The sequence below is a fragment of the Plasmodium vivax genome, chromosome 9 (assembly GCF_000002415.2).
Source record: "Plasmodium vivax chromosome 9, whole genome shotgun sequence".
Lineage (NCBI taxonomy): Eukaryota > Apicomplexa > Aconoidasida > Haemosporida > Plasmodiidae > Plasmodium > Plasmodium vivax.
The window spans coordinates 143257-162000 of record NC_009914.1 but is presented as its reverse complement, the minus strand read 5'-3'; the positions used below and the strand labels follow the sequence as shown (position 1 = coordinate 162000).

General features: G+C 50.0%; 6 protein-coding genes across 6 annotated transcripts, besides 40 other annotated features; 3 read left to right on the top strand and 3 right to left on the bottom strand.

The window, feature by feature from the left end:
* Positions 1-635: 635 nt before the first annotated feature.
* Positions 636-5679, top strand: PVX_091000 (hypothetical protein, conserved; the record flags this gene model as incomplete). Its single annotated transcript, XM_001615143.1, has 2 exons — positions 636-1336; positions 1464-5679. The coding sequence occupies 2 exons, from the start codon at positions 636-638 to the stop codon at positions 5677-5679; spliced, it is 4917 nt and encodes a 1638-aa protein (XP_001615193.1).
* Positions 893-912: a microsatellite.
* Positions 2535-2571: a repeat region.
* Positions 3372-3407: a microsatellite.
* Positions 3675-3737: a microsatellite.
* Positions 4018-4047: a microsatellite.
* Positions 4413-4434: a microsatellite.
* Positions 4600-4622: a microsatellite.
* Positions 4602-4629: a microsatellite.
* Positions 4976-5008: a microsatellite.
* Positions 5248-5270: a microsatellite.
* Positions 5501-5526: a microsatellite.
* Positions 5584-5605: a microsatellite.
* A 234-nt stretch (positions 5680-5913) lies between the features above and the next one.
* Positions 5914-6662, bottom strand: PVX_090995 (hypothetical protein, conserved). The gene has a single exon (XM_001615142.1). The coding sequence runs from the start codon at positions 6445-6447 to the stop codon at positions 6097-6099; it is 351 nt and encodes a 116-aa protein (XP_001615192.1). The 5' UTR covers positions 6448-6662; the 3' UTR covers positions 5914-6096.
* Positions 6382-6409: a microsatellite.
* Positions 6442-6466: a microsatellite.
* A 178-nt stretch (positions 6663-6840) lies between the features above and the next one.
* Positions 6841-6870: a microsatellite.
* Positions 6867-6887: a microsatellite.
* A 9-nt stretch (positions 6888-6896) lies between these two features.
* Positions 6897-6927: a microsatellite.
* Positions 6928-7088: 161 nt separating this feature from the next.
* Positions 7089-7113: a microsatellite.
* A 264-nt stretch (positions 7114-7377) lies between these two features.
* Positions 7378-10208, top strand: PVX_090990 (hypothetical protein, conserved; the record flags this gene model as incomplete). The annotated part of the gene is made up of 6 exons (XM_001615141.1): positions 7378-7887; positions 8084-8997; positions 9163-9238; positions 9428-9507; positions 9849-9920; positions 10097-10208. The coding sequence occupies 6 exons, from the start codon at positions 7378-7380 to the stop codon at positions 10206-10208; spliced, it is 1764 nt and encodes a 587-aa protein (XP_001615191.1).
* Positions 8067-8101: a microsatellite.
* Positions 8304-8329: a microsatellite.
* Positions 8424-8481: a microsatellite.
* Positions 10209-10492: 284 nt separating the features above from the next.
* On the bottom strand, positions 10493-12799 carry PVX_090985 (hypothetical protein, conserved; the record flags this gene model as incomplete). Its single annotated transcript, XM_001615140.1, has 3 exons — positions 10493-10605; positions 10772-10843; positions 10956-12799. The coding sequence occupies 3 exons, from the start codon at positions 12797-12799 to the stop codon at positions 10545-10547; spliced, it is 1977 nt and encodes a 658-aa protein (XP_001615190.1). The 3' UTR covers positions 10493-10544.
* Positions 11004-11027: a microsatellite.
* Positions 11085-11106: a microsatellite.
* Positions 11236-11269: a microsatellite.
* Positions 11838-11862: a microsatellite.
* Positions 12117-12145: a microsatellite.
* Positions 12641-12660: a microsatellite.
* A 37-nt stretch (positions 12800-12836) lies between the features above and the next one.
* Positions 12837-12859: a microsatellite.
* A 365-nt stretch (positions 12860-13224) lies between these two features.
* Positions 13225-13265: a microsatellite.
* Positions 13266-13569: 304 nt separating this feature from the next.
* PVX_090980 (30S ribosomal protein S15., putative) lies at positions 13570-15493 on the bottom strand (the record flags this gene model as incomplete). Its single annotated transcript, XM_001615139.1, has 4 exons — positions 14924-15493; positions 14334-14734; positions 14029-14172; positions 13570-13848 (listed from the first exon to the last, which is right to left on the bottom strand). The coding sequence occupies exons 1-4, from the start codon at positions 15012-15014 to the stop codon at positions 13570-13572; spliced, it is 915 nt and encodes a 304-aa protein (XP_001615189.1). The 5' UTR covers positions 15015-15493.
* Positions 13666-13730: a microsatellite.
* Positions 13975-14012: a microsatellite.
* Positions 14013-14037: a microsatellite.
* Positions 14596-14622: a microsatellite.
* Positions 14720-14739: a microsatellite.
* Positions 14871-14903: a microsatellite.
* Positions 15035-15137: a microsatellite.
* Positions 15299-15330: a microsatellite.
* Positions 15494-15905: 412 nt separating the features above from the next.
* Positions 15906-15945: a microsatellite.
* Positions 15946-16082: 137 nt separating this feature from the next.
* PVX_090975 (RuvB DNA helicase, putative) lies at positions 16083-17724 on the top strand (the record flags this gene model as incomplete). The annotated part of the gene is made up of 1 exon (XM_001615138.1): positions 16083-17724. The coding sequence occupies exon 1, from the start codon at positions 16297-16299 to the stop codon at positions 17722-17724; it is 1428 nt and encodes a 475-aa protein (XP_001615188.1). The 5' UTR covers positions 16083-16296.
* Positions 16232-16278: a microsatellite.
* Positions 17304-17327: a microsatellite.
* Positions 17725-18744: the final 1020 nt, after the last annotated feature.

Here is an 18744-nt window from a genome sequence, read left to right as displayed (position 1 = left end):
GTGGAAGCATGAACGTCAATTTTGGTTTTCCCCTTTGGTGAGTCAAGTGCCGTTCGTATGAACCCTCCCCAACCGCAAGATCGACGTTGGAGCCGTTCCTTCGCCGATGCAACGGGCCCGAAAAGGGGGGCAAACATACATTTGTTAGCCGCTCCCTGTTGCACATGTATAGGGTTGATGTTCCTCCCTTTGGTTCAGCTTAAGAAGGGTCTCCTCTCCTTCGGGTGCCTCCATCCGCCGCTACCTTTTGCGGTGAACCTCCTAAATGTGGCTTCTGCTTTTCTGCATCGCGACCGTCATTCAGAGTGGCGCACTGCTACCCCTTCAGGGATAAAAAAAAAAGAAAAAAAAAAAAAAAGGAAAGAAAAGAAAAGAAAAGAAAAGAAAAGAAAAAAGATATGTTAAGAAAAGATAACCTAAGAAAAGGTAATATAAAATAGCAGAGGAGGAGAATCAAACCGAATAGATGCAAACCGAATAGATGCGAACCTGGTGGATGCAAAGCCAAGGGAACACGATGAAACCCCACCAGAGAGCGCCCCACACCGCGAGAAATGACTGGCCGAAATGACCCCACCAAAGCTGCAGAGATAACCCAACGGCAGAAAAGTCATGGCAGAGAGGAGGGGAATAAGATGGTATGTCCTCAGCTGCTCGCTCTTCTGCTTATAGTGATAAATATAAAGTGCGTAGTTTCTCTTAGAACACACACTTTTAGGAACAGGTCAGGCATACAACACCAGCACAGTGACTTCCTCCATGGCGGTGAGCAAGGGAGACGAAGGGATGTTCCCACGTTCGTCAATGTAACTTATAAAAACGGTTTGAAGCTCCCCAGTCGATGCATCTTTGATCGGTTGAGGAATCCTTTTAAGTGCTTATCACCCTTAAGGGGCAGCTTCCAAACTGTGCAGGTGAGCAGGAGAGAAAGGAAGGGGGACTCCTCCCGATTAGAAAATTTGAGCATCACACAGGGCACTTCCGTAGCTGTGCTCCAGGGTGAAGGTAAAAATGTAGTCAGTGAAAAGAGAAACATTTTATGCAACAGGTTGAAGGAGCGCACACAAGATGGTCATTTGTTGGATGAGGGAAGTGACGCAGTTGGAGGCGGCTCGAAGGACCAAATTACACATGATAGGGGAATAGAGATTGAGCAGGGGAAGAGCCCCAAGCGGGAAGAGGGGGGAGCCAGGGGAATGAGTCAGATACAGGGAAAGGGAGGCAGTCTGGTGGGGAGGAGCAGAGGTGCCTATCGGAAGAGGGGCCCCCCCCAGGGGGTCGTGGACATACAGAACACGCATGTGCGGGGCTTTCTGCAGGGCGGCGGAGAGGGCCGGTGAGTTTGCCATAATTTTGGCTGCCCAGTTGGCAGTCATTTTGCTGCCCAGTTGGCAATAATTTTTCCACCATTTTGACCACCACCTTTGCTACCACTTCATTCCCGCCTCTTTACCCATTTGCAGGTCGCTGCACCTGCTGAACTACATCTACCAGTCGTGGAAGGAGAAGAACTTCGCCAACTTCGTCACGGCGATCAAGGACGAAGGGTTCGACCACACCTGTGTGGAAAAGTGGCTGCACAAAATGTCCATCAGCCTGAATAAGAAATATGTAAAAATACAACTGAGGAGGGACTACGTGTTGATTAAGAATAAATATTTTGATCCGAGGCAAACGAGAGTGAAAGAGTTTCACCTAACGTATGGAGACATTAACAGATGCTTGGAGATTTTAATAAAAGACATGGGCAAATTCTGTTCATATGAAATGTCGTCGATTCTTTGGGCCATCACCATTATTTTGATAAAGCTCTTTAAAAGCTCCAACAGCGTGGACACTAGTGCCTGCGCGGTGTACTCGGAAAGGGAGGCGGTGGTAACTACACTGTTGCGTAATTTTAGGGAATTTTTTTCGCTGATTGTTTCCCACTTGAATAGGGTGAAGGGGTACTTGTCCATCGACGAGTCTCTGTGGGCCATCTGGAGCCTGTGCAAGCTCCTGCACTTCAACGTGCTGGCCGCGCCCCCCGTTGGGGGTGGAAGTGGCAGCGGTGGGAGCGGTGGAGGTGACTTCTCAGCGAGTGACTTCTCAGTGAGTGACTTCTCAGCGAGTGACCCCTCATTGGGAACCTCCCCCCAGGGAGAGGGCCCGCGCGAAGGGCGCGCGTACAGCCCGCACCAAGTGGCCTACCTGAAAAACAAATTCCAGCTGACCGAAGAAAGCGTCACGCACATCCTTGACATATTCAACCACATATACAAGTACCTCCACGGAAACCTGCAATTCCTGCAGGAAAAATATTACGTCTACATCCCCTTCATCATCTTCGAGTCTCAGACGCTGCTGCTCAGAAGCAGCGTGCTGCTGCTCAACAAGATCCTCTCCATCATTTTGCGGAGGAACATTTTGCTTTCCCTGTTCAGCTTCGACACACTCAAAAGGCAATATGGGAGAGGCACTCCCCAAGGGCAGAGTAGAGGAGCCCCCCTCGTCAGCATCCCGCATAGCAAAAATGGCTACGCACAAAATGGGGACGTCTTTAAAATTAAAACCCTGAGCAAGGTGTACAAACTGATCAAATGCATTTCAAAAATATTTTACCCTTTGAAGAACCCCAACATCCGGAATTTGAATTTGCATAATAATTATAGGAGCCTGGATGTGGCTCTCCTGGGCGACTTCGTTCGCGCGTGCAATGATGTCCTGGTGAAGTACGTAGACTACTTCGTGTTCGTCATTGGTCGGGGCGGGGGAGAGTGCCCAGTGGAGGAGGGAGGCGAGGTTCACTTGGGTGTAGCTGCGGAGGGGGAAGACCGACTACCTCCCGGGGAACGCATACGCGTGGAGCATAAGAACGAGCTGGTGTTCATTTACAACTGCCTGAAGAGCTCCCTCGTGTCGCTGATCAAATTGGACCTGAAGGACAAGTACCTGTACGAGTGGCTGAACGGGAACATGCACCTCTTTCAGTTTGGGCGGGCCAGGAGAGGTAATGCCCCAGTTGGTAGCGGCCCAGTCGGTAGCGGCCCAGTCGGTAGCGGCCCAGTCGGTAGCGGTCCAATCAGTGGCGGCCCAGTCGGTAGCGGGCCAATCAGTGGCGGCCCAATGGGCAATGTGCCAATCGCTGCCGCCCTAGGTGACCGCTATTCCGACCACTTCCAAAGCGAGGAGCTCCCGGGAGAGGGCCCACCTCTTGTGGAGGGCAGCCCCGTGGGGGAGACTAACTCTAAGAATACCTCGTATGGTGAGCCCCAAGTGGGAGATGGCAACACCCACCTTGGCCAAGGCGAGGGGGTCAATCTAACCCCGTTGGGCCCCCCTGCAAGTGTAACCACCGCTACCCCTTCAAATGGCAGTGCAAACCCCAATGATGTGTGCCTGGATGTGCTGGCGCTGAGCAAGTTCACCAAGTTGTATAGCACCGAAATGAAGAGGAAGCTGATAGACAACGTGAAGCGGAGCATTGCAGATTCGCTGAATCAGTTTGAAGATCTGTACGGGGGTAGCGACACCGACCAGGTGCATTACCCGACGTACGTGTGCATTAACGATATATACATCATACAGGAAAGGAAAATAGAAGAACTGTATGATGAGGAGACCAAGACGTTTTTCAAAAAAAAAAAAAAAAACAACAACTTTAGGAACATCATAATGCCAAAACAGCTAGCCATTTACGTTAACTACATAGGAAGAAATATGAATCTGGTAGAAACGAAAAAACAGCTGGACGAAATTTTCTCCCTCTCAGTGAGGTACATCAATACTACCCGCTTTAACTACTTCACCTCAAATGATATCATTCACTTTTTGCAAGGCCTCTTAAATTACTACCAAGTGGAAAGGAAAGGCGTGAGTGCTCTGTCCGAACAAGTGAGCAAAATGCTAATACTGCTTTGCAGCATTGTGGAGAGCTCGTTCCTCAAATGGAAGTCCTCAAATGTGTGCCAACTCGTTTATTTGCTAACAAAGTATAAGCATATACACAGGAATATTTTTAACAAATTCGACTGGCTGCTCAGCACAATTGAGTTTCCCCGCTATGTGTATAAGCGGGCTCGGGTGGACCCCCCAGGTGGTGGGGCGGCTCAATCGGATTATCCAGACAGCCCCAAAATGGACAGCACCGAAGTGGATAGCCCCAAAATGGACATCCCCGAAGAGGATAGCCCCAAAATGGACATCCCCAAAATGGACGGCCCCAAAATGGACAGCCCCGAAGTGGTGTTCTCCCCCCCCCCGCACCGCTCCGAGCGAACGAGCAAACCCACACACATCAGCATAAACGAAATTAAATATGACAATCTGGGCTCTGCTCTCTGGGCCATGACCTCCCTCAACAAGCACGTAATTAGAAAGAAGTTTTTCCTAAAATTTTGTTACCTCTTTTCCGTGTACATTTCGCTGCACATGAAGTTATATTTAAGTGAGAAGCACCGAGGTGGTTACTACGCAAACGGTTTGGACATCTCTACGGAGCGCACTGCGAAGGGGGAGTCTCCAAATGATGATCACTTCTTACGGCACCATGCCAGCTATTTTAAAATGCCCCTGGACACAATGACCATAAGTATCTACGTCAACACCTTTGCGAGGAAAATAAAAATTGGGTTCAAAAATCTGTATGATGTTATTAAGGATGACGTGAGGATTGTCTCCTCCTTTTCTCTGAAGGAGCTTTCCTACATTATGTACTCCCTGGCTAACGTCGATAGGAGTGCCTTGGGGGACAGCGTCTTCCATGGTGAGTGCAGTTCTCTCCACGACGGGGGTGATGCCAGGGAGGAGGGTAAGCGCCGCTTTGAGGAGTTTGTGCAGGGGGCGGGCGCCCTGTGGGTGGACGAGCTGGACGGCATGTTTGACGCGGCGCAGGGGGGGTCCCCAAAGGAGATAGGCAGTCGAGAAGAGGAAGACGCAGCAGCGAATGAGGTGCCCCACCCTGACGGAGAGAGAAGCGGAAACGTCAGAAGCAGCGACGGCGGTAGCGGCGATGGGGGGGACGACCACCCTACGACGGGGCGAAGCAAAACGATCGCGCGGAAGAAAAACTTCCTAAAGTTCAAGAGAGACCGAATCGAAATTTCCAGCGAGTTCCTAAACAGCCTGATGGAGAAAGTGTTCAACTGCGCATCGGCCATTTTGCAAAGGAAAAAAAAGTACCTCCAAGAAGCGGCCTCTGATGACAGCCTCTACCTCAGTAACGCCAACAAAAGGAAGAAAATCGAAATAATAGACCTCATGAAATTAGTGTACAGCATTTTTGTTTTCCTAAACCAACGGGTTTTGATCGGTCGAGTGGATGGAATTCGGTTCGACCTGGCCGAGCAGATCATTCGCCTGTACAGCCTCATCGTCAAGAGCTTCCCCAGCACGCTCAACTACATCTACGTCATCATCGACACCTACGCCCTCATCAGCAATGTGTACACGTTGGACGCCTTCACGCGGGGCATCATCAAGGTGGGTGGTCGATTGGTTGGCGGTTCAATGGAAACCACTGAACCGTCTCGATGTGGCACCTCTGCCAGCACACATATCCTTCTACCCTCCTCCCATCCTCCCCTCCCCCTGCAGGAATTCGTCCAAATTTGCGTAAAAAAGGTTGAAGAGGAGAAGATGCTGGATTTGGAGAAGAAAAAAATTATTTTGAGCATTCAAAATTTGAAGGCCACCAACTGAGGCGGCGGCGGCGGTCATCCGCTTGAGGGGGGGGCCTCAGTTAGGATGTGCAGTTAGTACACCGTAGCTAGCACACCGCAGCTAGCACACCGCTGCTCCCCCTTTGCAACTTCCTTCCGTTTATCCTCCCTTCCGTCGTGCAAATGGGATGCGTGCGCAGCTGCGCTTGCAGATGCACACACTGCCCACAGCTGTGTCTTCTTCATCTTTTTCTTTTTCTTTTTTTTTTTTTTTTGTGCCTCCCTTTTTCACCCTGTTTGATGTTTTTGTTTCGCTTCGCTTTGTCCCGCTTCTCTTGCCACACGGTAACCCATTTTGCTAATCAAAGGAACCGGCCGGGGCGAGACCAACGTGGGAATCACCCTTTGGGGATGCCCTCGTTGTTGCCCGTACCCACTGTGGTTTTTCCCTCCTTTGCTACTTGGCGTGCCACATGTTCGCCGCGCTACACTTGGTACACTTTATATTGCCCCTGTTTAGAAACTGCAAGACGTTCTTGAGCCCATCCTTGTTGGCAAAATCGTTCTTCTGTTTATTAACCCCACATAAGCCGTTGCTGTAAATCTGCCTGTACAGATTGTCTAGGAGGTGGGGTCCCGGACCTGCCCCGCTCTCCCCTCCTTTGCTCAGCTCATTCATGTGATAGTACTTTTGGGCGTACTGTGGGTATACCTTTTTGAATATCATCTCGCACGCTTCGTTCAGGTGAATAATATTGCTGCACTTGCTGCAGACGAATTTGCAGAGTTGCCCGCTCGTTCGTGTCATCTGTGTGGTGGGGCGGTGAGGAGGCGGAGCGGTGGAGCGGCGGAGCGGCGAAGCAGGGCCAAGTAAATTCGGAATTTCCTCTACTTTGTATTCACTTAAGGGTTGGCTGCTCCGTCGTTTCGTCGCTTCGCTGTCCGTTCTTCGCGGATAGTTCTCCTTCGCTTCGCAACCTCGCAACTTGCTACTTCGCTACCGCGCTGCTTCCTCCCCGCAGCGGGCTTAAAAGTGCAACAAAAAAAAAGTGCCCCATTTGGGCGCCCAGATGCAGTGCGCACACCTTGCCCTGGCAGATGATCGGTGAGTGTGCCTACTGGTTGGAAGGATCTTCACCTGGCTGTTTTTTTTTTTTTTTTTTTTTCCTCCTCAGGGGTTTATCTGATGTGCGAGAAGTGCATCCTCCTTTTGCTGGTCGCAGCTTAAGGGGAAAAAAAAACGGCAGCGTGGAAGGGATGCTGTGCGAACGCTACACAATACACAATTGGCAGCGCGCCCAGCCCTGCCACACGGCTGCTCCGTTGCTCCGTTGCTGCGGTTGCTACTGCTACCACGGTATCGCCTGAATCACCTCTTGGGGCACTCCTCGCAGCGCATGGCTCCACGTGGGTGCAGTGCTAGTATGCCTCTGTTCATTCTGAGAGGCCATCCCACTCGCCCAGTTGCGTGTCAACAGGTTGTTAGAAATCCCACCCATGAGAGATGCAAAAAAAAAAGAAAGCACCAGTGTAAGCGCGACGAAGCAGGTTGAACATGCGTGTACCATTTTGGCAGGCATGTTCCTTGGCATGTTTCATGTGGCCAGCGGCAGGCGGCGCAAAGAGGAAGGAACAGCTGTTCATCGGCTCACCCAGCCACACGGTGAGAAGTGGAAGATGTCCACAATATGACTGCGTGGCGAAAAGAAAGGGGCATCGGATTTTTGGCATCCCACGCATGTACAAATGGCTGACCTCATACTACCCTACAGTAAGGGAAGAGCTAATCACTAATGAGGGGCAGAAAGACGTAGACATTTTTTACGTTGACATGAATGGAGTGATACATCACTGCACACATGCGAACAAGGAGACTCTCCCTGTGCATGATGAGCACGAGTTGCTTACAAACATTTTGAAGTACTTAAAAAATCTATTTCATTTGGTGAAACCTAGGAAGTTAGTTTATGTGGGGGTCGATGGGGTCTCCCCTAAGGCCAAGATGAATCAACAGAGGAAGAGACGCTTCCTCAGCTTATTTAAGGTCAGCGATAATTCTAACTCGGCTCACTTGTTTAACCCTAACTGTATCACCACCGGCACGGATTTCATGTACAAGATTAACCTCGCCCTGAACAAGTGGTTCCAGATTTTGAAGAAGAAGGGGATCTTCCCCTTCGACGTGATTTTCTCCGGGTCGGACGTGCCAGGAGAGGGCGAGCACAAAATTTTGAAGTTCATTCGGGAGGTAGGCAAGGCGAAGCGGCGTAGGGGCGAAGCGAAGTGGTGAGCTTAGCGAGCCCCTGCGCGCAGTGGGGCGGTGCCTTCCGCGTCACCGGCGCGATGCGGCAATGTAGCCACGTAGCAATGCTGCGTTGCTGCCATACAGCGCCACCGCACTGCAGCACCACCACATGCTTGCTTAACCGCTCCCCCCCCCGCAGCACTGCAAGCGCGACGGCGCCTTCCGAAACTACAGCCACTGCATCTACGGACTGGACGCGGACCTCATCATGCTGTCGCTTGTGACGCACCTTAACAGCATCTTCATTCTGAGGGACAAGTACAAAATGGCCAACGACTCGCACGCCGCGCTGCTGGAGAATTTGGAGAAGGCGCAGCGGGGGGTTGGCCAGCCCGGGGGGGACGCTGAAAATACCAATCATGGGGGTAACGAGGAAAACCCAATTCAGGGCGGCAACGCGGAAGAGCCGATTCAGTCGGACACCGCTGAGGATACCATTCAACCGCACACCGCCGAAGACGCCGCTCCCCCCTTCTGCAGAGTCCACCGCTACACGCAGGACCACTACGCCAACTGTGAACCGCTGAACAGCTACGATTTCGAAATTTTGGATGTATACAAATTGCGCAACTCGATAAGGACCCAAATAGCAACCTACATAAATAAATTGAAGAAAGAAAAGAACGTCGTCTTCAACATCAGCCGAGTGGTAGACGACATAGTGTTCCTCTCCTTCCTAGTGGGAAACGACTTCCTCCCCCACATCCCAAACGTTGACATTAATGAAGGGTCTATGAATGAAATTCTGAACGCGTACATATTTTACATATACAAATACGGCAACTATATAACGCTTAAGGATAAGGTGCACATTCAGAGGCTCAAGATTATCCTAAAGATTTTAAGTGCCCAAGAGTTTTCCTATTTTCTGAAGAGGGGAAACGATGAGAATGTTAGGGAGTTTACGGATGAGCGCACGTACAAGGGCTACTACTACCTGCAGAAGTTCGGGGTGGAGGACCCCCAGCAGATCCAGCTCATTGTGAATAAGTACATCGAGGGCCTCTTCTGGAATTTGCACTACTACCACTTCGGCTGCGCCAGTTGGTGTTGGTAAGAGGAGCGCTTCAGTGCGAAGCGGCGTATCAGAGGCATCCGCTTAACGGAGGCATTGCCGCGTATCAGAGGCATCGCCGCGTCCCTAGACCCTCCCCGTTGTACCAAACAGCGCAGCCATATTACACATGGGCTTCTTCTTCCTCTTCTTCTTCTTTGCAGGGAGTACCCCTACCACTACGCGCCCCTGTGCAGCGATTTGCTCTCCTTTGAGAAGTCCGATTTCTTTTTCGAAAAGGTGGGGGCGTCCAGGAAGTAACTTCAGTGGGGGGGCCCCCATTTTCCTGTCTATACGTGGGCACACACGTGGGGGGGTCCGCATTTATCTGTCTATGCGTGTGCACACACGTGGGGGTGTCCCCATTTACCTTGTTCGCATTGTCCGCCTTAACCGCGTCATCGCCGCTTTACCGCCCCCCCCCCGCAGGGAAAGCCCTACTCGGCCTACACGCACCTCATCAGCGTGCTGCCGCAGAAGGACAACAACCTCCTGCCCGAGGCGTACAAGTGAGTCAAGCGTGGCAGCGCGGCAGCGTGTGCACGGATGCGCCGCTCGCGTAGCCACGTAAATGACGCTCCCGAAGGGTACACACGATCATGCCAATGCCAATGCGCACGCCCTGTTCACTGTCATACCCTCTTCACTGCCATACCCTCTTCACTGCCATACCCTCTTCACTGCCATACCCTCTTCACTGCCATACCCTCTTCACTGCCATACCCTCTTCACTGCCATACCCTCTTCACTGCCATACCCTCTTCACTGCCATACCCTCTTCACTGCCATACCCTCTTCACTGCCATACCCTCTTCACTGCCATACCCTCTTCACTGCCCCACCCACGTAGAAACATCTACTCCGAAGACGAGGTGAAGTCCTTCTTCCCGGAGAACGTTCGAATCGATCCAAATGGAAAGAAGTACGTGCTGGGGGAAGGTGCATTTGGCGGTCTCCCCCCAGCCCAGCGCCCGATCGGCTTCATTTATTTGTGAAGTCGTCCCGAGTGCCCGCATCGTCAACATTATCGCTGTGGCCATTGATATATTTCTTTCTTTCTTTTTTTTTTTTTTTTTTTTTTTCTTCCTCCCCGCGCAGAGAAACCTGGGAGTACATCGTGCACCTCCCCTTCATAAACTGCAACACGATAAACAAGATAATCACGGAGCGTAGTAAAAAGATTTCGAGGCTCAAATACAAGTTGAGGTAAGTTTTTTTTGAGGGTGGGAGGAGTAGGAGGACAGCCCCCACCAGGTGTAGTCCAACACGGCATGAATTGGGATGACACAACACAGGATGGAATGGCACCGCACCACATCGTATCGCATCACACCACATCGTATCACACCACACCAACTGATGTGACGACGCTCCCCTCCCTTTTGTAGAGAACTCACTGGACGGGAGCACCGATACTGACGCGGGAAGAGAAGGGCTAGTATAATTAATGCAAAAGAAAATGGGAAAAAACTGGCGTGACTTTTTTTTTTTTTTAGTGAAGTGTCACCCACCCAGGGAGTCCGCCCCTCAGGGGGGTCCAGTTCGGTTACCTCTTATTCGCGTCCATTGAGAGGAGGATCTTCGAGTAGGTGCTCGCGGGGATGTTTCTGCAATGGGGGAGCGGTTAAGTGGTTGAGCGGTCAATGGGTCAAGGGGTTAAGTGGTTAAGCTGTCAACGGGCCAACCGCTTAACCGGTCAACCGCCCCGTTACACAGCTGCTCGGTTTGCCGACGCGCCTATCGCGCCTGGCTTGCGTGCACCTGCGGACTTACATTTTTTGCACCTGGTCCATTTCGCTGGTCGTGATCATGAGGTCCCGCTTGGGCGACAAGGAGAGGTCGTCCCTGAGGAGGGGCGGCGAGGAGTAGCAGTGTGGAGCAGCGGCGCAATTGCGAAGCGTGGCTGGTGAGGAGCGAGGAAGGTTCCCTCCCCCCCTTCGCCGCTCACACGCCTTACTTGTAGGAGGAGAAGCCGAAGGCGCTCGGGGACAGGTAGTTAAAGCTGAGGCTTATTCTGTTCCTGAGCGAATCGGCGACCTTTTGGAGCAAGTAGGAAAAGAAGGAGAGCTTCCTCAGGGAGAGAAAGCCAGCAGTGAATTCGTAGTGCCGAACGTACACCCCCTGTGATATATAGTAATTCACAATTTCCGTAGCAGTTTCATTTACGGTTTGAAGAAGTTTTGCCTCCATCTGAAGGGAAATACAGTTGGCCCTTTCGCGAAAGTGACCCCCTTTGTTTTTAAAGTAGTCCACAAAGGACAAGGCCGAGTTGTGCAGGTGAAACAACTCATCAATGTTTTTAATTTCTCTCGTAAACTCACGAATTATATTTGAAGTTATTTTTATTTTTTTAATTCTCTCTCTATATAACTGGTATAAGTGCCGAATGAGGGTCTCCAAATTGTGTTCATATTTTTCTAGCAAGTCCGTTAGGATGATGTGGACGAGGTAGGCGTGCTGCTTCTTCCTAATATGTTCCATCGCATCATCATTTTGAATGACCCTTTTGTTCAATTGAAAGAGTAAAAACTTGTTAAGCAGCAAATCCACTTCTTTCGCCACTTGGTTCATTTTTCCTTTCATTTTTGCTGCATCTGGCAGGGGGTCAAAACTGTCCACCTTTAGCTGGCTAGCCAATTTTAAGTATTCGTGTAGGATGGAGATTTTCAGGTTGGAAAAAAAATTATACACGAAGTAGTTTTCGCTAGTCAGGTTCTTCAGCGTGTCGGGGCGGTACTTCGCAAAGATGGCGTCCCTGCTGCGGTCCCCAGTTGGGGGGATAAGCGGTGATTGTGGGATTTGCCCCTCCGTGTGGATACGCGGTGATGGTGGGGCTTTCCCCTCAGTAGGGATAAGCGGTGATTGTGGGGCTTTCCCCTCCGCAGGATCACTCTGTGATTGTGGGACCTTCACTCTGGAGTAGACCCTCCTCTTCCCAATTTGACCTCGCCACCTATCCACGTCGATGCAGTTCCCCCTCGCAAAAACGAACCGCTCCTTCACACACTTGTGGTACGGGTCCTTCCAGTGGCTGCGCAGAAACGACTTTACTATGTGGACGATGGATGCCTTTTCCTTCTCTACGTAGTCGTCGTGGTGGGACCTGCCCCCCGGGGCATCATCATCTTCATGAAAGTTGAATATGTAAAAAATAACGTTGTGGTTACCCCTCGTTTGGCTTACATACAGTAGGAGGTCGATCGCATTGAGGAAGTTGCTAAACTGGGAAATGTCCAGGAGGTGCTTATTTAAAATGTCGTGGTAGTTCATGGGGACTACTACAACGTCTGACTGTTGGATGTGCGCCGCGAGGCTTTCCACCTTGTGCTTCGTCTCTCCCAGGTTTCGCTGCAGGTATTCGAAGGGGGTTTCGTCGCCCCGGTTAGCGGCTCTGTTGGGGGTACTGTTAGGGGCCCCCTCAGCGTTCCTTTCTGTGGCCCTCCCGCGTGGGCCCCCCCTCTCGCCGCATTGCCAGACGAGCGGCAAAAAGTACACCCTGCATTTGTTCCGGACCTGCTCGTAGAGTTTCACCGCCTCGTGGTGGTGCGCCCTCCTCACGTAGTCCCCTTGGTTCCCCAGCTTGACATCGCTGCTGATGACGCTGAAAATGGGGGGCACGCCAGGGGGGCCCCGCGGCGCGTCCATCCCCTGGCCACTCTTGCAGAGCGTTACCCCATGCAGCAAGGCGAAGAGGAGAGCCAAACGGGGAAGCCAACTGCGCAACGAGTGAGGCAGAACGTGAAAAGGAAAAATAAAATGCGAAACTCCTCGTTCTACATTGCTCCCAAGGAGGCAACTCATTTTGGGGATGAAGTCGAAAAGGGGTGAGGAGGCCGCCCACTCATGCCATGTTTGTCATAAGGAGGTTCTTTAAAAGGGGAAGAAGGGAGGGCATGCAAAGTAGAAACCGCTTGCGAAGGGCGCGGCAAAGCGAATGTGCTATGTTGGGATGGTGTACCCTCCAGCTACGCACAAAGAGTAGGGGAGCTCTCCGCGGGGAGGAGGCCAATCAAATGGGCGGCAATTACTCTTCCGTTCACCATGTGTTGCGCGCGGGGGGGAAATTATTTTAAAGTTTAACAGAGGGTGGGAGGATAAAATAATTATGTGAATGAATCCCAATGGGGGAGGAGAGGTGTAGGCTTCATGCATGGGCCTCGCGGAGTTAATTCACCAGAACGGTTTGCACGTAGCTCCGAAATGAAGCGCGGTTAGCGGTGAGCGGTTAGCGATGTGAGACGGGCCATGTGTGACGTGTCATGTGAGATGTACAACTCGCCTACGCAGTGTGTTGTAAAAAAAAGGAACGAACAAACGGGGGGAGAAAAAATCGATGCGAAATGGGGACTTGCCACTTCGCATGTACGTTACGAAAAAAAAAAAAAAAAAAAAAAAAAAAAAAAGCGAGTGCCACAGAGAGAGAGAAGTTGCCCGGGAATACACAAATGGGGGGCTACTTCATTAACGTTTTTTTTTTTTTTTCGAAAAATCACGTGCATTTATTCTTCACATGGAAAGAAGCACATACGTGTGTCAGGCGACGGGCGGGAAGTTGTATCGCTTCCCCCTAATCAGTCGCCAAACAAAATTTTGTCCGTCTGCACCTTCCTGCTCTTCGCCTTAACCTTCTTCTTCCGCTCCGCGCTGTTTTTAAACCTCTTCGTGTTGTGGAAATGAACATACTTCAGATCTTTGTTGTAATATTCGGCCGTCCCTGGAAGCAGCGGTTTTTTAATTTTAAAAAAGTCCGTGACTTGGTCAAAGATGTCTCTGTTTTTCCTCCCCAGGTAGACGAGCAGCCTCCTCCGCTTGCTTACGCATTTGAAGAGGCCTCTCAGGCAGGCAAAGTCCTGCGAGGGGGAAGCATAGTGGTAGTGTAACGTGTGGGGGGTGAAGTGGAGGAAGATGGGTCGACCCAAGGTTTCCCTCGGGGGGTTACACCTCTGTAGGGTTTCCAACCATTCCGTCACGTGGTTAACCACTATTTTGCTAATAATTTTTTTTTATATTTTTTTTTTTCCCTGGCGCACCTTCTTGTTCCGCTTCATATGCTCCGTGAGGAAAAATATTTTGAACGTCAAAATGATAATTTGAATCTCGCTACTGCCGCAGTCCCTGTCGTGCCGCTGGAAGAGCCTCCGGTACTTCTGCGTAATGAGCTCTTTTAGGAGTTCCTACGAGGGGGTGGAGGGCAGGGATAAACGGCCATGTGGTTACGCACGGTGAGAGGGTGTGCAGAGTGGTACTGCGGGGGAAGTCACACCGGCAAAGCTGCCATCGTCTGCCTCATCTGCCTCGTCTACGTCTGCGTCTACATGTTGCCCGACCGACGTACCGGCTTAATCGTGATGTCACTTCTGTTAAAGGAAAAGGAGCGCTCTACGGTTATGTTTTCGCTTTTTTTTATAATTTCCTCAATTTCTGCCTTTTGCTTTTGTGCCTTCGTTTTTATGTCCGCCTTGGAAGGCCCTTCCTTCGTATCCCCCTCGGGCAGCTCTTCGCGCAAACTGGAGAGTTCTCTATTCACTATGGGAAGCTCCTCCTTCAAATTGGCGAGTTCGTCCTGCAAATTGGGAACCTCTCCACTGACAAGGGATGTCTCCTCGTTTCCATCTGACATAGCCCAAGTGAGGTATGCACTGTCGGTGCTCATCCCCCTGGAGGCATTATTCCCGTCGCGCTTTCTTTTCCGAAAAGGGCTCCATGATCCACGGGGGGAGGAGATAATTCGGCTATCTGCACAGTTGGGGTTGGGGGGCAAAGATGGGGATGCATTTCGAGGCATGGCGGAGCGGAGCGGCGGCGCTGAATAGACGGGTTGGGGGGAAGGCGCAGCGGGAGTGGCACACTTTCCCGTGGTGAGTTACGCACTGTGGTTTACACGTCGTTACACGTTGTGGCCTTCCCTTCCCTTTTCGCCCTCACCTAGGAGAAAGCCATGGCAAAATAGCAGGCCTCGCGGTAGCTGCACGTGGAGGACTAGCAAAAGGGCTAAGCAGGTCCTGATCCTTTTCATTTAAATTTTCTGTTGTCATAATAGTGAGTTTCGCTGTGCAGTACGGGTGGATGGGGTTGGCTTCTCTTCGCGCGGTTGCCTGTGTGTTCATGTGTGTGTTGCGGTTGGGCAGGGGACGCGGCCCTCGTGCGAGCAACTCACTTCGCTTGCTCAGCAAACTGATTCGCTCCTTAATCAACCCCGCATCGTCCTCCCCGGGGTTCCTTCTATGTATATGCCCCTACGATGAGAGGTAAAACTGCATTTTGGAGGAAGCCACGTGTGCGCTTAGCTCATTCGTATATTTCAAGGTAGCGTAACCAGGTGGGTGATATGTTTTTTTCCCCTTCTTTTTTTTCCGCACTTATGGAAAGGGGAAAATGAAAAGGACTTACAGTTTGGTCTTCCAGCAAAACAAACTTGACCACGTTTTGGCGAAACGCTTCTCCGATGAAGTCCCAAATTGAAATTTAATTCACACGGCTTTAGGTGTGCCCTCCTGCTGGCGCGAAGTGGCGTCAGTGCCCTTACGGGGGTGGAAAAAAAAAAAAAAAAAAAAAAAAAAACGCAGTTGAGTGCATATACGACTGGGGCGTGCAACACGGAAGGGCGAGTAGCCCATTCGAACGTTTCGAAAGGAAAGCGCGGAAGAGGAGCAGCGGGAGAAACGTCCTGGCCAGTAGCGTACCTGGACCAGTGGAAAGAACCCATTTGAAAAATTTCTTCCCCAGCATCTGCAAGTTCGGATGAGGAACGAGCACAACGTGTTTGGCTGGAAATAGCGCCCCTTCGTTGTAAATTTGTGTACATGTATATGCATATGTATTTTTATTTATATGTATATTTATTTATATGTATTTTTATTTATATGTATATTTATTTATATGTATTTTTATTTATATGTATTTTTTTTTTTTTTTTTTTTTTTTTTTTCCGCTTTGGGCCAGCCCACCCATGCTGCATCTGTATGCGGAGCCCGTAGAAGCGAGCCGGCTGAACGAACGACGGACGATGAAACCCTGGCTGGGGCTATTCACTCCGAGGTAGCAACTCTCCCCTTGTGTAGCGGCTGACGCTGCATGGGCATACCATTGGGGACATCTCCATTTCGCGCCCTACTGCATACTGCAGCGCAAAGAGAGCACATGTATATAGTAGCTACGTGTAGGTGCCCCCGCTAATTTTTTTCGCCAAGCGGGAGGACTTCCCCGTGTGATGCTTTGGTGTAGTTGCCCCCCCCCTGCGAGTGTAAGCACCCCGAAGAGGAGCTCCCGCAACCTTGCCGCCCACGGGGAAGGACAAAATGCAGATCAACTTAGCCAGCGTCAACACGTCCAGCGACGCGAAAAAGGAGAGAGTGAACATCCATAGTCACATCAAGGGGCTGGGAGTAAACACAAATATCTACCTCCACGAAAATGACGTGAATTTAACGGACGAGAGGTACTCGATGTTCTTCGACAATTCATGTGGTCTCGTTGGGCAATTCAAAGCGAGAGAAGCATCTCTATTTCTTGTAGATTTAATAAAGCAAAAAAAGCTAGCTGGGAAATGTATCCTCTTAGCGGGTCCAAGTGGAAGCGGGAAAAGCGCCCTAGCCATCGGCATAAGCAGAGAAATAAACAAAAAAATGCCCTTCGTGTTCCTATCAGGTTCAGAAGTGTACAGTAACGAAATAAAAAAAACGGAAGTCATTTTAGAAGCCTTCCGGAAAAGCATTCACATAAAGATAAAGGACGAAAAGTTGGTGTATGAGGGGGAGGTGGTAGACATGGTGGTGGAAGAAAATGAGTGCCTGTATTCGTTAAATAAAGCTAAGCAGATCAACGCCATTATTATTACCCTCAAAACGGTGAAGGGCGCAAAGACATTGAGGTTAGCCCCCAAAATACACGAACAAATAGTGAGGGAAAAAATAAAAATAGGAGACGTCATCTACATAGAAACTAACACAGGACATGTGAAGAGGCTAGGCAGATGTAATGTCTACTCTAAAGAATACGACATAGAGTTTGATGAATACGTGTCTCTACCAAAGGGGGAGGTTCATAAGAAGAAGGAGGTGATACAGCAAATTTCTCTGCACGATATTGATCTGGCTAACGCCAATCCTACAGTAGGGGAGGATCTAGCTTCTGTGCTGAACTCCTACTTGAGACCTAAAAAGACAGAAATTACGGAAAAGCTAAGAATAGAAATTAACAAAACTGTTAATAAATTTTTAGAAATGGGACTAGCCGAAATTATCCCAGGGGTTCTATACATAGATGAAGCGCATATGCTAGACATAGAATGTTTTTCTTACCTTAATAGGGCCATAGAATCTCCATTAGCTCCAATTGTCATAATGGCCACAAATAGAGGTATCTGTACAGTTAAAGGCACAGATAATATTGAACCCCATGGGATCCCCGTGGACCTACTAGATAGGCTTATCATCGTCAAGACGTTTCCCTACACGCTGAAGGAGGTAGTTCAAATTTTGGCTCTACGGGCACATACGGAAAAGATTAACATTAGTGAAGAGGGGATGAATTATCTAGCCAAAATTGGCAGCCAGTCTTCACTCCGCTTTGCCATGCTTCTGTTGGAGCCCTCTAGAATTATTGCCAGCATTGAGGGCAAACCTGTCATCGATGTGAAGCACATTGAGCAGGCGGACGCTCTGTTTATGGATGCCAAGACGTCTGCCCACCGGGTGGCCGAGCAGTTCAACAAGTTCGTCAGTTGAAGGGGTTCAGCAGAGGTAGCGGTGTGTCGGTGGGCATCTCCTGTTGTTGAGGAGCACCGCATGGTCTTCTTTTTCTTTTCTTTTCTTTTCTTTTCTTTTACTTTCCAATTTAGGGGCCTAAATTGGTTCACGTTTGCTTACCACGTGTATTTTGCGTTCAACCCATTTGAGTTGCTTCTCCGAAGCCGCCTAGCTGTTTTTTTTTTATTATTTTTTTTTTCGAAAGAGGTGAAATTTTATTAGTATGCCTCTTTGCCCTTTTAATAGACTGTTTATTCTTCCCCTCTTTTAACCCTTCCCATGTGGGAGTTCCTAAAATGCTGTGTGGTGTTGCACCCCCGGGGCGTTGAGAAAACTGTGCAGGTATACTCCGTTAAAGGCGGCAAAAATGTGCATGCTTACTTTAAAATGGATTTTGCGAAAAATGGCTAGTTCGTCGAGCTGAACGGATTAGTAGCGAGCGCAACGAGTCGCCGTAAAACGCACACTCGTAAAGCGGTATGTGGGGAGTACATACCGCTTTACGAGGAAGACACATGCTCAGTCAATCATTGGAGTGCAGAAACATGCGTGTAGCAGCACAACGCGGAAAAACAATTATAGCGTGGCAATCGGTGGAGGGAAAAAAATGGCGACCTGCGCAGGAACGCAACGCACTGATGTCACACAGTTAAGCGGCAACTTCGTGGCCACGCCTACCAAACGCGGGCAGCCTTGAACGTCATCATCGACGCAGCTAGGAAACATAAAGTTGAAGCAAACCCACACACGGCTATATATACATTGTTGAGGCAAGTGCGACTGCCATATTTGCATGATGGTTTTACCACAAAATCGACTATAATTATGTGAATCATTAGGGATATGGCGGACATGCACGCTGCGGTTACTCCGTATGAGAAGACAAAATCTCGTGACTTCTTCGTGTTGGGAACGAGAAACGCCAGTATGGTGTAAACTATCATAACGATTCCTACGACTGTGTAGCACCACAAAATGTATCTGAGGTGGTCTAGCATC

Excerpts from the sequence above, each read along its gene's own strand:
- PVX_090995 (XM_001615142.1), bottom strand. The coding sequence starts at position 6,447 with ATGACACGAACGAGCGGGCAACTCTGCAAATTCGTCTGCAGCAAGTGC.